Here is a 14,681-nt window from a genome sequence, read left to right as displayed (position 1 = left end):
GATTTTTGAATCACTACCTCATCTCTGTAGCCCACACGTACAATTATCTGTAAGGTCCCTCAGTCGAGCAGTGAATTTCAAACACAGATTCCACCACAAAGACCAGGGAGGTTTTCCAATGCCTTGCAAAGAAGGGCACCTATTGGTAGAAGGGTAAAACAAAAAGCAGACATTGAGTATCCCTTTGAGCATGGAAAAGTTATTAATTACACTTTGGAAGGTGTATCAATACACCCAGTCACTACAACGATACAGGCGTCCTTCCTAACTCAGTTGCTGGAGAGGAAGGAAACCACTCTGGGATTTCACCAGTTTATTGGCTGTAATAGGAGAAAACTGAGGATGGATCAACAACATTGTAGTTAATCCACAATATTAACCTAAATGAAAGAATAAAATAAACAGAATACAGCTAACAAAGGGTATGAATACTTATTGATTCAAGACATTTCAGCTTTTAATTTTTTGTGAATTTGTAAACATTTCAGGAAACATAATTCCCCTTTGACATTATGGGGTATTGTGTTTAGGCAACTGACCAATAAATATTAATTTAATCTATTTTAAATTCTGCTGAGTTCCTAAGAACCAAATGTTCCAGTTTTCAGGGGAAATGGAGAGAGAGCCTGTGAAAGGTGCAACTTCCACTTTTGGATGTTAACAAACCGACACTCCATCTTAACTCCTCCTCCATATCAAATGTATTTATATAGCCCTTCTTAGATCAGCTGATATCTCAAAGTGCTGTACAGAAACCCAGCCTAAAACCCCAAACAGCAAGCAATGCAGGTGTAGAAGCACGGTGGCTAGGAATAACTCCCTAGAAAGGCCATAACCTAGGAAGAAAACTAGAGAAGAACCAGGCTATGAGGTGTGGCCAGTCCTCTTCTGGCTGTGCCGGGTGGAGATTATAACAGAACATGGCCAAGATGTTCAAATGTTCATAAATGACCAGAATGGTCAAATAAGAATAATAACAGTAGTTGTCGAGGGAGCACTAGGTCAGCACCTCAGGAGTAAATGTCAGTTGGCTTTTCATAGCCGATCATTGAGAGTATCTCTACCGCTCCTGCTGTCTCTAGAGAGTTGAAAACAGCAGGTCTGGGACAGGTAGCACGTCCGGTGAACAGGTCAGGGTTCCATAGCCGCAGGCAGAACAGTTGAAACTGGAGCAGCAGCACGGCCAGGTGAACTGGGGACAGCAAGGAGTCATCATGCCAGGTAGTCCTGAGGCATGGTCCTAGGGCTCAGGTCCTCCGAGAGAGAGAGAGAGAGAGAGAGAGAGAGAGAAAGAGAGAATTAGAGAGAGCATACTTAAATTCACACAGGACACCGGATAAGACGGGAGAAATACTCCAGATATAACAGACTGACCCTCGCCCCCCGACACATAAACTACTGCAGCATAAATACTGGAGGCTGAGACAGGAGGGGTCAGGAGACACTGTGGCCCCATCCGATGATACCCCCGGACAGGGCCAAACAGGCAGGATATAACCAAAGCACAGGCCCCACACCACTAGAGGGATACCTTCAACCGCCAACTTACCATCCTGAGACAAGGCCGAGTAGAGCCCACAAAGATCTCCGCCACGGCACAACCCAAGTGGGGGCGCCAACCCAGACAGGAAGACCACGTCAGTGACTCAATCCACTCAAGTGACGCACCCCTTCTAGGGACGGCATGGAAGAGGACCAGTATGCCAGTGACTCAGCCCCTGTAATAGGGTTAGAGGCAGAGAATCCCAGTGGAGAGGGGGGAACCGGCCAGGCAGAGACAGCAAGGGCGGTTCGTTGCTCCAGTGCCTTTCCGTTCACTTTTACACTCCTGGGCCAGACTACACTCAATCATAGGACCTACTGAAGAAATGAGTCTTCAGTAAAGACTTAAAGGTTGAGACCGAGTCTGCGTCTCTCACATGGGTAGGCAGACCATTCCATAAAAATGGAGCTCTAGGAGAAAGCCCTGCCTCCAGCTGTTTGCTTAGAAATTCTAGGAACAATTAGGAGGCCTGCGTCTTGTGACCGTAGCATACGTGTAGGTATGTACGGCAGGACCAAATCGGAAAGATAGGTAGGAGCAAGCCCATGTAATGCTTTGTAGGTTAACAGTAAAACCTTGAAATCAGCCCTTGCCTTAACAGGAAGCCAGTGTAGGGAGGCTAGCACTGGAGTAATATGATCAAATTTTTGGGTTCTAGTCAGGATTCTAGCAGCTGTATTTAGCACTAACTGAAGTTTATTTAATGCTTTATCCAGGTAGCCGGAAAGTAGAGCATTGCAGTAGTCTAACCTAGAAGTAACAAAAGCATGGATACATTTTTCTGCATCATTTTTGGACAGAAAATTTCAGATTTTTGCAATGTTACTTTGATGGAAAAAATCTGCCCTTAAAACAGTCTTGATATGTTCGTCAAAAGAGAGATCAGGGTCCAGAGTAACGCCGAGGTCCTTCAGTTTTTTTTTGAGACGACTGTACAACCATCAAGATTAATTGTCAGATTCAACAGAAGATCTCTTTGTTTCTTGGGTCCTAGAACAAGCATCTCTGTTTTGGCCGAGTTTAAAAGTAGAAAGTTTGCAACCATGTACTTCCTTATGTCTGAAACACAGGCTTCCAGCAAGGGCAATTTTGGGGCTTCACCATGTTTCATTGAAATGTACAGCTGTGTGTCATCCGCATAGCAGTGAAAGTTAACATTATGTTTTCCAATGACATCCCCAAGAGGTAAAATATATAGTGAAAACAATAGTGGTCCTAAAACGGAACCTTGAGGAACACCAACATTTACAGTTGATTTGTCAGAGGACAAACCATCCACATAGACAAACTGATATCTTTCCGACAGATAAGATCTAAACCAGGCCAGAACTTGTCCGTGTAAACCAATTTGGGTTTCCAACCTCTCCAAAAGAATGTGGTGATCGATGGTATCAAAAGCAGCACTAAGGTCTAGGAGCACGAGGACAGATGCAGAGCCTCGGTCTGACACCATTAAAAGGTAATTTACCACCTTCACAAGTGCAGTCTCAGTGCTATGATGGGGTCTAAAACCAGACTGAAGCATTTCGTATACATTGTTTGTCTTCAGAAAGGCAGTGAGTTGCTGCGCAACAGCTTTTTCACATTTTTTTGAGCGGAATGGGAGATTCAATATAGTTTTTAAAAATATTTTCTGGGTCAAGGTTTGGCTTTTTCAAGAGAGGCTGGTTGAACAGTGCAGAAGAGAACCTCCCTCGACAGTTTTTATTTCTTCTCATCAAGACCAGTATCTAGGCTAGAGGATCTAGTTTCAGGTGTTTATTTTACGCCTGCTACATTAGGTTAAACCTAACCTATGACCTGACCAATCACCTTATGGATTAGTGCCCCACAGTGGCAAGAAGTGACAACCACACAACACATTTTTTTTAACAAGACAAGTCAGTTAAGAACAAGTTCTAATTTTCAACAACAGCCTAGCAACAGTGGGTTAGCTGCCTTTTTCAGGGGCAGAACGACAGATTTTTACCTCGTCAGCTCTGGGATTCGATCTTGCAACCATTCGGTACAAGGCCAACGCTCTAACCACTAGGCTAATTACTACACTGATGACAAGGAAAAATACTAGTGCTCTCTCTCTCTCTGTCTGGCTACCACACATAAGCTACTTTCTGTCACTAAAACCAAAACTGAAACAAAATTATATAAAAACAAAATAGAAATGTTTATATGAAACTTTAACTCAATAAAACTAGTAAAGTGGATCTAAAAACGAACAGAAACTAAACTGAATTTCAAACAAAAATCTTAAAATGAATAGAAATAAAAACGAATATAAAACACAAAACTATAATAACCTTGGTACACACACAGCCTCGTGCCGGTTAGGACCTGTTCTTGTCCTTGTTTCCTCCCTAAGGGCATGTACATGACAGTGTCTACACTATGATGGGCAGTGATGTAGTGATAAAAAAAATGGGTGGGTAAACTCAGTTCGCCGGTCAAGGTGAAAAAAATTATGCTCCCTATACTTTCAATGCATTTTTCTACAAAAGGAGGGTAAACTGTGATGCAAAAACATTGGTCATTAAACTGTGTTTACTTGTGTTTACCCTTCACTACACCACTGACGATGGGATGACACAACTGTGTGTGTGTGCGTGGGTGTGTGCGTGACATGAGAACAGACCTCAGGGGGGAAACACTGCCTTTATCTGACTTCCTGACAAACTATTTCTCAATATGACCACAACTACTACTACACTGATGAGAAGGAAAAATACTAGTTCTCAATCTCTGGCTCTCTCTCTGTCTCTCTGGGTATCTGGGTCAGGGTGGTGACTAAGATAATGAAGTTCTAGCAAAGAATGGGACAGGACTTCACATCTCTTACAAAACACACAAAATAATTACATGAGAAAAGACCAAGTGGCAAAAATGTGTGTATGTATTCTGACACTTGTGAAGTTTCAAAATCATTTTTCTCAATTGAACAAATTACATGAGAAATGTTCACGAGTCAGACACATGGTTTTCCAACGTGTGATGTGTCAAATGAATTTTTCACAAGTGAACAAATCACCTGAAAAATGTAACATGGGAAAAACAGACACGTGAGTTAGAAAACTGCATTTTCACATTTTAATTTCAACTAGGGCTGTCAAACGATGGAGTTTATTGCAGAATTTAAAGTTAAAAAAGTAAAGTAACGGTTAGTAAAATAACGTACATTTATAAACACACTTTATTTAACCTCACAGTGAAGTTTTTGACATCACATTGTTGTTTTTATCTGTATAGATTATGTATTTTTGATGTTTTCAGTGCTTTCAGACAAAGCTAGAAAAAGAATTATGCACTAAAATTACAAAAAGTTAGGTTGAGTTTAGGGCTGTTGCGGTGACCATATTTCCACCACACCGGCGGTCACGAGTCATGAAGGCAGTAAAATTCCACACGACTGTTTAGTCACGCTAATTAGGCTTCGCCAAGCTTTGATGCTGCTGATGGTCATTAGTAGCCTGGTACTCAGCACTCTATTGTCCCTCTAATCCCTCTGACATCAATGCAAAGAATCATCTGATGGGTGATAATATTGGCCAATCACAAGTGAATGATATATTATGACTTATGAATGATGCCCAATGTAAGGCAAGAAACAATGCCTTTTTTTTTGCTTTTTCAAATCATAGTCGCACACCTCATGTACTGTAGCCTAGCCCATAGGCCTATATGTTTTGATAACGTTTGTATCACAACTAAAGTGGCTAAATAACTTCTTAAAATGAAGCACATTAATTGGCTTTACAAGAGGTGTAGAGCCTGACTCGCATACATAAGCAGCGCGTGAGTTTCAAGTTATGGCAAGATCATTTTCACCATAAAAATGCACTTTTATAATAAAAGCATTACATGCATAATCGCATTTGCGGTCACTTTTGATAATGGTGTTTTCCCTATAGCCTACTGCCCGTGTACGCATTGCTGTGCTTACAATGTCAAGAAATAGCCTAATAGTTTATCAACATTTTAAGCTAAATGTTCTGATCTGTTGTGGCAGCCACATTGCGTAAAAATGATTTTTTTTATGCTAGTGGTTGTATTAATTTGAGATCTATTGCATCCCACAACCTTCCAAGACTATGTTTGGAATATTTATTTATCGGACAAAATAGAATAGGTTAACTTTTGTACTATGGGGGATAGTAGATTGACATAGGCTAGTGCTTTTGCTGTTCGTTAGGCCTACTCATCTTGTTGGCTGACGAAAAGTAAATGTGGACAGTTCTTCCAATATCTTCAATATGCACCTTGTAATCTTGTCCACATTCCGATTGTGCCCACATTTTCCAAAATATGTCTACACATGGTAATAAAATGTGTCTCGTATCCATCCACTGTGTCCATTTTGTGAGCAGATTTCCTGGTCCCTCCCCTTTATGCTAACTATTTGACAGCTATTTTTTTCAAAATAATATGTATTTATTTATTTTAAGACACATATTGATGCCATAACTCAATGGTGCCACTTGTCAATGATTTTAGAAGGTGGAATCATGATTTAAACGGTTTCACTGTCCAGATCTGTCTACACTAAGATTTCCCGACACTGTCTTTTAATCGTTAAACACCTGTCTGAAAATGTGGGCACAATCAGAATGTGGATAAAAGCAGGACAAAGCCAAAGGATGCATGTTAGAAAATGGGGCTAGAGAGGTAAAGAGCAAACATGGATGGATAGATAGAGATCAGATTAGATGTAGCGTCAGAGATTAAACTACAGAATCTGTCCAGACCCCAGAATGGAATTAGGTTAATAGTTAAAATTAGCCTTAGCCAACATCTGTTCTCTGTGTGTGCAGTAAGATACTACTAGGCTGATTTGAGTGCTTACAAACGTGAACATTCCTGGGACCCGTGATGCATGTCTGTTTCGGATTGTCTGCCTGTAGAGCTGTGTGTGTGTGTGTACATGTATGTGTGCGTGAGAAAGAGGGCGAAAGAGCGTGTTGGAGGAGACAATGCTCCCTTGTCCCGTCTGTCTCTCAGACATTGGAATGGAAAGAGAGAAAGAGAGCGGATAGAGGGGAAGAGAGGGCGGGAGACAAGAGCCCATGAGAGGCAGATCGAACAGACAGCTCTCTCCAAACACTAATGTAGTGTAGACACAGTGATAGTGGGGCCCAATAACCCTGCTAATACTCCACTGAACTAAAGCATTCACAGCTCAAACATTTCTACAAAAAGGCATCTTTATTTCATACAAAGGAAGATCATGATTGCAGTAATTTCAGTAATGGCAATAATAGTGTCACGTACACAAACATAGAAAAACAACAAATACAAAAATATTTTGCACTTTATCAGTTTGGAAGTAGAGCTAATCTTTGAATTACAATCTCAGTTGGATTGATTTTGTTTTCAAAACCACAATTGACCTGTAAACATTTAAAATGTATTTTTGTCAAATTTTTTTTACATCTGTTGCTCTCCCTCTTATGTAATACAGAGCGTCTCTCTGTGTCATATGTCCATATACTACAATCAAAAAAGTGATTTGTAGGGTACTGTATCTGTGGAGGGTTTAGTGAGGAAAGACACCAGAAAGACAGAGTGTGAGTGAGTGCTTCATCTGTGTCTGTTACACACTAGTCATTTCACCATGTACGACATTCCCCATTCAAGAAACCCAAGACACATTAACACAACTCTAAAAACCACTATTTTCATTTGTTTCTTAGTTTGTTCTAAACGAGTCTGTGTTCGGTTTCTGGTTACGTAGTAATGGTGGTAAGAAGACGACGGTCACGTCGCAGCATATATGAGCGTTGAGGAAGAAAAGCCGTGGAAGTTAAGTAGACAAACAACGAGAAAGGCATGTGCAAAATTCACTCTGAGGCTGGAGGAGATTCCTGACCACTGTTTCCAACAGTGGATTCTCTCCCTTTTCTTCTTCCTCTCTTCTCCTTTCTAGTCTTAGATGTGCCATGTAATGGTCATATGTATCAGAAGCTGGGTCTAGGCACTATCTGTACATCCTGACCAGCAGAAAACCGCCATGTTGGTCAGACTGAGGCATCTCCTGGCCTCTCCAAACAGTGTCTCTCGCAGCTGACATCCCTGTGTCTGTTAACATCAATGGAGCCCATCCTGAGGAAACTAAGGATGCGACGGCCATGTTGGTCCCACTTCAGGGGGCTGTAGCAGTGGCCATGTTGGATCCATCTGTAGGTGACTGGCTCCAGTAGGGGGCTATAGTGGTGGCCATGTTGGATTCATCTGTACGTGTAGTTGCCTGTTTGCTCTGAGCAGGTCAGTGTTGTCCTCAGCGAGAGGGTCAGGGGTCGGGTCTCCTGACCTCCACAGCTCGGCTCTGGGTTAGGGTCAACCTGAGGAACACAAGAGAGCGATTAGGCCAGTTTGACCTACAATACGGTGTATGTATGTACGTGCATGCGTGGTGTGTGTGTGCATCTGCGTGTGGGTGAGTGTACCTCAGAGTAGAGCGGTGGGGGCTGGAATCTGAACTCTGTGATGTAAGCTTGCAGCGTTCCCTGGCCCTCTTGGTTGACCTCTGAACCCTCACAACGCTCCAGACAGCCCCGCCTCTGCTCCTCTGTCACCGCCAGGTCACTGTAGCTGGGGGGAGCTGTGAATACACACACGACATGCAATTAGCATGGGAGAACACACAAACACACAGTACACACACTCCACACACAGTAGTATGTCGTACCCTCAGGTCTCTCTGGCCAGCTGACGGTACAACAGTAGCTGCTGATGCTGCTGGTTCGACTGGTGAATGCGTGGAGGGGGATGGTCCCGATCACCAACGGCAACGACAGAGACAGGTTCAACCCCCCAGGGATGTCCACATACACCTGAGAGAGAGGGGGAGAGCGAGAGAGATATATCTTATTTACAGCCCACATTTTGATACACTAACTTTTACAATACATGACTGGAAAGTACCTGCTAAACCGGTTAGATTTTATGAGGTATTTATTTATTTCCTATTCTCCCATATTAACACATGTATTACCATATCAACTATACTCTGTTTATTATCATTCCTCACCATCAGTGAGTACTCCACTCTGATGAGTGGACAGTCCAGGATGGACGGGGAGACCGGGGGTATGTGGAGCACTTTTCCGTCCCAGCTCTGGCTCTTCCCCTGGGGCAGGGTGTCCCCACGCAGGGCTGCCACCTGCTGTTGGAGCTGTCGAGCCTTGCCCTTAGCGAAGTAGGTCTGGGTCTGGCACAGCGCTGCCTTGGGCACTACCACCCTGGACGAACAGTTCTCCACCTCCGCAAAGATCTGGAGGGACTCACCTAAGAGAGGAGGATAGGAGAAAAAGGCTGAGAGGGGGGTATGGGACTGTGTGTGTGGTGTCTTGAGAATACCACTCAGCGCAGTATTTATATCTGCAGTGCTGTAAGTTCCCTCTGGGGTTTGAGCATGTTGTGTTGTGAAACATTCTGAGCAGTGTGTGGTTAGAATGAGCAGAAATCATCATTAGCTAATCAACGTGTGTGTGTGTGTTTCTCACCTGGTGTGTATCCTTTCCTCTCTATCTTGGCGCTGAGTGAGATGGGTCCCGAGGCACAGAACCAGCAACACAGGGTCTTGTCCTTAGTGCCAGCTTGAGGGGCCTATACGCACAGAAATGGCACAGTCACAAATTGCCGTGTGTGACAGCTTGTGTGTGTGTACACGTGGGAACATTTTGTTTGTTCCCACAAGGTCAAATGCTATTTCTAGGTGGTTTAAGGTTAAGGTTAGAATTAGTGTTAGAATTAGGTTTAGGGTTAGGAGCTAGGGTTAGGAGCTAGGTTTAGGGTTTGTTTTAGGGTTAGGAGCTAGGGTTAGGAGCTAGGTTTAGGGGCTAGAGCTAGGGTTAGGAGCTAGGGTTAGGTTTAGGAGCTAGAGCTAGGGTTAGTTTTAGGGTTAGGAGCTAGGGTTAGGAGCTAGAGCTAGGGTTAGGAGCTAGAGCTAGGGTTAGTTTTAGGGTTAGTTTTAGGGTTAGGAGCTAGAGCTAGGGTTAGTTTTAGGGTTAGGTTTAGGAGCTAGGGATAGTTTTAGTGTTAGGTTTTTGGGTTAGGGAAAATAGGACTTTGAATGGGACTGAATTGTGTGTCCCCATTTGAATTGTGTGTATTCCTCACCAGTAGCAGTGGTGTGTTGATGTCAATGTGTTCAAAGACAGTGAACTCTTTCTTGACTCTGACAGGCAGCAGCCATGGTCTGTAGAGCTCTGCTCTCACCCAGTACCTCACACTGCCATGCTTCCCTTCAAACGACGTGGCCAGGGGCCTGAGAGAGGGAATTGGTTCATAGAATTAGACTTCTTTACAGGTCTATCTTTAGATATGATTCCATATTTGGGTTTCGGATTTTATGTTATGGCTTATAGGTTTGTGTGTGTGTGTGTACATCTGTTACGTACATCTGTGGTAGCAGGAAGCTGAACGCGAACTCATGTAATCCTGTGTTGAGAACAGTCAGGGCCTCCTCTGGACTGTCTTCATCTGAAACACAGGAGAACAAGATTCCAAATACCATACCTGACGCACACACCAGTGTACACACACAGACACGCACCCACCATTTAATTTCATTGTATCATGTTGTGATTTCAAGTTGCCTAGTGCTTTCATGTGCCTCAGTCCAAGTCAACACCAAGATAAATGTTATACGACACAAAGAATACCTTGACACAAAAAATACTTTATAGCACATACAACCCAGTCGTATTAAAATGTCAATATTACCCATTGTCATGTCAATGCATGAAATACAAAATGTCATTTAATTTAATCCATGAACACTTCAGACAGTACAGAGCAGAGAAGACACCCAGGCAGAGGAAGCATGAATTCCCTTTCACTTCCTCAATCTACATATTATTGATTGTTTATGTTGATGTGTGTTTAGATCTGTTTCCTGCCACCTCAGCACTCCCACATGTTATCTTGTCAGCAGAGAACATTGTGTGTGTGTGTGTGTAGAGAACAATGTGTTGGTGTGTGTGGTTGTCAAGTCACACCGGCAGAGTGAGGAGAGCAGGCACATACCGGTATGAACCAGAATGAGCAGTGGATTTTCAGCCGGATACTCCAACGCAACATTACTACTCAGCCTCCCATTGGAACAAAGCTAACCTGGTCCCGCCCCTCGACTAAGGCCCTTTATGAATGACCATGTGTTCTGTAATATGGGAGGATGGAGAGACAGAAAGAAAAAGAAACAGAGACAGGGCGCGACATACAGGGGGGAGGGAAAGAGAAAGGGAGGGAGAGAGATTTCACCAAAAACCCTCATGCTATGCAGCAGTAAAAGCAGCCATGTTATTCTCACAAAGAGCCAGCAGAGATGGACTGTAGTATTTGAGATAAATAAAGAGGGACTCGAGAGCAGGTACATTTACACATCTTTATTAAAAACCAACAGCATGTTTTATTTTACAAATTCATCAGAGGCAATCAATCAATCAACACACAGCATCAATGAGGGTTATTACAGTGCAACAAAAACTAGGAAAACATCAAACTAATTAACACTTGCAAAAATGTCTAAAAACCTGTTTTAGCTTTGTCATTATGGGGTATTGTGTGTAGATTGATGAGGAAAAACATTTTTTCAATTTTTTTTTGAATAAGGCTGTAACATAGGAAAATGTGGAAAAAGTGAAGGGGTCTGAATACTTTCCGAATGCACTGTACTTCGACACCAAGTGAGACAAAAGCAGTGTAGCCGGCAGGCAGGTTTGGTCCAGGAGAGCTACAGCCCAGCACTAACACACCTGGGTATACAGATGTAGGGTCTTAATTTGAGCCAGATTGCTACAGCAGGAAAGTAATCTTGCAGCAACAGGAAATGTGAATTATTACATGGATTATAATTATTTGACATTTTTGTCGGGATCAGTACAAGGGAAAATAAAGTCTGAAATTTCAATGTGGAAATTACAAACTTCAGAAGCACTTTTACCTCAAACGGGTGAGTTAGTGTGGGCCTGGAACACAAGCCTGCACACCATGTAGATTTCCAGGTTCAAATCTGTTGCCCACCTCTGAGGTAAACAGGTAATCAGCACATACATGACATCATTTACCAGCCAGTTACATACAGATTTAGGATCTTATTTTGAGCCAGTTTGCTACATCTGAAAACAATCCGGCAGCAACAGGAAATGTGAATTATGTGGATTATAATTAATAGACATTTTTGTAAGGGTTGATACATTTTTCACAAGGGAAAATCAAGTTTGAAATTTCAAAATGGAAATGACAAACTTCAGAAGCCCTTTTAAACCTCAAATACACACACACAAAAAAAACTGTCCTGCATTGCAGGAAGGACCTCCTTCAAGACGGTGATCAAATGAAGATCCTACATCTGTAATGAACTCAACTGATTAACATTGTTTTCATAAAGGCTATTCTGAATTTAGGGTACCGGTAGGTTAGGTGAGTCGCTGAGAAGGCAACCAATCTTCTGCTGGAGGTCTTGGTGATGCCATATTGTGGTGGATAAAATGCTCTCGAGAAAATACTGTTTCAGCTCTCAGACATTACCCTGGCAACGACAGCCTGATTCGCCCACACAGAGGTGCATTTACTGTCACAATTATGAGATAGGACTTACTCTGCCATATATGTTTGTATTGCTGTCTTATGTCAAGAGTGTATTTTTATTACGGGTGTATACTAACTATGGGATTGTTTTTCTTTCAAATCTCCTGGTGTTGCTATGCCCTGTAAAGATGCTGAATTAATCCTAGCTGTATCAGTTTACATGTCCCACTAGAATAGCTATTATGCAAATATCACTGGGACTGTTATAGACTGAAACTGAACCTCAGTAGCCTAGTAGGGTGCTACTCTGAATTTTATCTTTGGCCATTGCAATGATAACTTTCTTAAAATATAGTAACTGTTGATGTAACATATCAAGTACTTTATGTATTTTTTAGGCAATAATATATATATATTACTTTTACAGTACACTATGGAATGTAACAGCAAATTGAAGACAAATTTGCAAGCTTTTAGAATTGTCATTTCCTCAGAATGACGTCATCCTATATACACGTGGGAGTTCAGACCAATCAGAGGCGACAGAGATCTGTCTCCCCCCGTGCGTCCCTCAGCCAGTTTGTGAACAGGTTTGAACCGCTTCTAACAAAGGGAGTAAACTTCAGGATGTTATCAGCGAAAGAATGTCCCTGATAAAAATTGTACAACTAAAACAGTAAACGTCGAAAATATTCCAACTTCAACCGTTTTCGGTTAGATTGGCCCAATCAGGTCAAATTCGGACTAAATTCTACGGTTTCTTCCCTCACCACATAAAACGCAAAGACGGCGTTAACAACTTATGACTGTTAAATCTGAATAAAAACACAACTACTGTTGAATCTACATAAATTGTAATGTGTCACAATAAAACATAAATGTATCAAATATTTATGTCCCTTCATGCGTTATTAAACAGCCTAAATTGGATGAGGAAAACCTATGCATTACACCATGACTATCTGGTCGCATCAGGACCACTATCCCACCTGACTGAAATAACTCATCAACGGCGCACACATAATGTCATTTGTTCCAATCGATGTGTGTGTGTTATGCAGTTTATGTGAAATTGAACCCACCATCACTCGTAACTTACACATGGCGTAGCCTATAACCACAGCAAGGGCACTGCAGAGCTCCCTAACATGGCAGGATTCCGATGATGTATAACCGTGTTCCATTTCTAGGTTATCCATTTATTTCAGAACAACCTGAACTAGGCCAACACTACCCATATAGCCTACTCTCAAAATGTTGCCAGCACATCTCTGTGAGAATGAGTGGTAATTATGATGTGGTTGTCCCTTACCTCTCTCCTCTCCTATTAACGTGTCGCTATGGTTTAAGTATTCCACCTCCTCGGTGTAATTCTGAGTGTAGGCAGTGTTGGCCCCGGCGTTGCGGGACTCTGTCCACCGCACCTTGGCTACTCCTCTGGCGGTTATGTTCAGCGTTTTGACGCGAACCTCGCCTGCGACTTCGATGACCACCCTCCCGGATACCGAATCACCACCGGAGTAAACGGGAACATTGTTGTCGTTGAGATAGTCTAAGCAGACGGCTAAAGTCTTCACCTTGCCCAGCACCATGGTGTTAGGGGAAAAAGAGCGTATAAGAAATCAGACGAAATCCCCACACACACCACCCACGGCAACTCTATTGCCCAGCATAGAGGCTGCGCCCTGCGGGCTGGGTCAGTGGTCCTCTCGCTGGCGGTTCGTATGTGTGTCAGCGGTAACAGCGGCTGGTAGCTCCTCGCATCCTCCCAGTGCGATCCTTTCTAATGTGTCCTCGGCTTTCTAGTATGAGCTAGTGATTGGTCGTTCGCGAATTAACGACTCGTTTTCAACGGATCTTTTTGGTGAACGTCGGGAACCAAATCGCATGTGTGAAAGAGCCGTTCATTTGGTTCCCTGGTTTGCATAGGCCTACAGCTAGGCTAGAGGCTACTGCTTTTTGATCGATTATCTGTAGATACGTTATAAAAAACATTGTCGGAAGATGGTAATTCCTCATTGCAGGAACAAAAGGTCCAAGTGACGAGAGAGCTTCATATTGGTCCACACTTTCTTTTTGCATTGTGTAAAAAAACAACACCAGCGAGCTAATTTCGTCAGTTAAAAATGTATTTGAACTCAGAGTTTAGACATCTGCTATTTTTCATGGTTTTTCATACATGTTTAAGCACTACTGAACGAAGAGCTGTTTGGGAGCCAACTAAACGGCTCTTTTAGGTGAATGGAGCCAACATTTCCGGTTCATCGAAAAAAGATTTGGGTTACGGTCCAAACACTTAAAAGACACACCCTATCCCCTCTGCCCTCAAATTAAGTGGACACTTCTGATGACGTTTCATGACGTCTGACGAGTATACACTTGCAGGGCAAGGGGCGAGGGAGGAAGGATTTTTAAATGGACCACCCTTCGCCGGAAATTCGTCACTCCTTCATCCCGCGATGATTGCCCCCCCAAACCCCCCATTTTATGCTTCTGCTACTCTCTGTTCATCATATATGCATAGTCACTTTAACCATATCTACATACTACCTCACTCAGCCTGACTAACCGGTGTCTGCATGTAGCCTCGCTACTTTTATTGCCTCACTACTGTATA

General features: G+C 42.8%; 1 protein-coding gene across 1 annotated transcript; it reads right to left on the bottom strand.

Annotated features, from left to right (window-relative positions):
* Positions 1-6,717: 6,717 nt before the first annotated feature.
* On the bottom strand, positions 6,718-14,385 carry LOC106563080 (arrestin domain-containing protein 3). The gene is made up of 8 exons (XM_014128306.2): positions 13,377-14,385; positions 9,934-10,015; positions 9,653-9,800; positions 9,037-9,139; positions 8,562-8,818; positions 8,220-8,364; positions 7,978-8,132; positions 6,718-7,872 (listed from the first exon to the last, which is right to left on the bottom strand). The coding sequence occupies exons 1-8, from the start codon at positions 13,654-13,656 to the stop codon at positions 7,759-7,761; spliced, it is 1,284 nt and encodes a 427-aa protein (XP_013983781.2). The 5' UTR covers positions 13,657-14,385; the 3' UTR covers positions 6,718-7,758.
* Between the last annotated feature and the right edge of the window lie 296 nt (positions 14,386-14,681).

The sequence above is a fragment of the Salmo salar genome, chromosome ssa11, assembly GCF_905237065.1.
Source record: "Salmo salar chromosome ssa11, Ssal_v3.1, whole genome shotgun sequence".
Classification (NCBI taxonomy): domain Eukaryota; kingdom Metazoa; phylum Chordata; class Actinopteri; order Salmoniformes; family Salmonidae; genus Salmo; species Salmo salar.
This window is presented reverse-complemented; position numbering and strand designations above follow the sequence as displayed.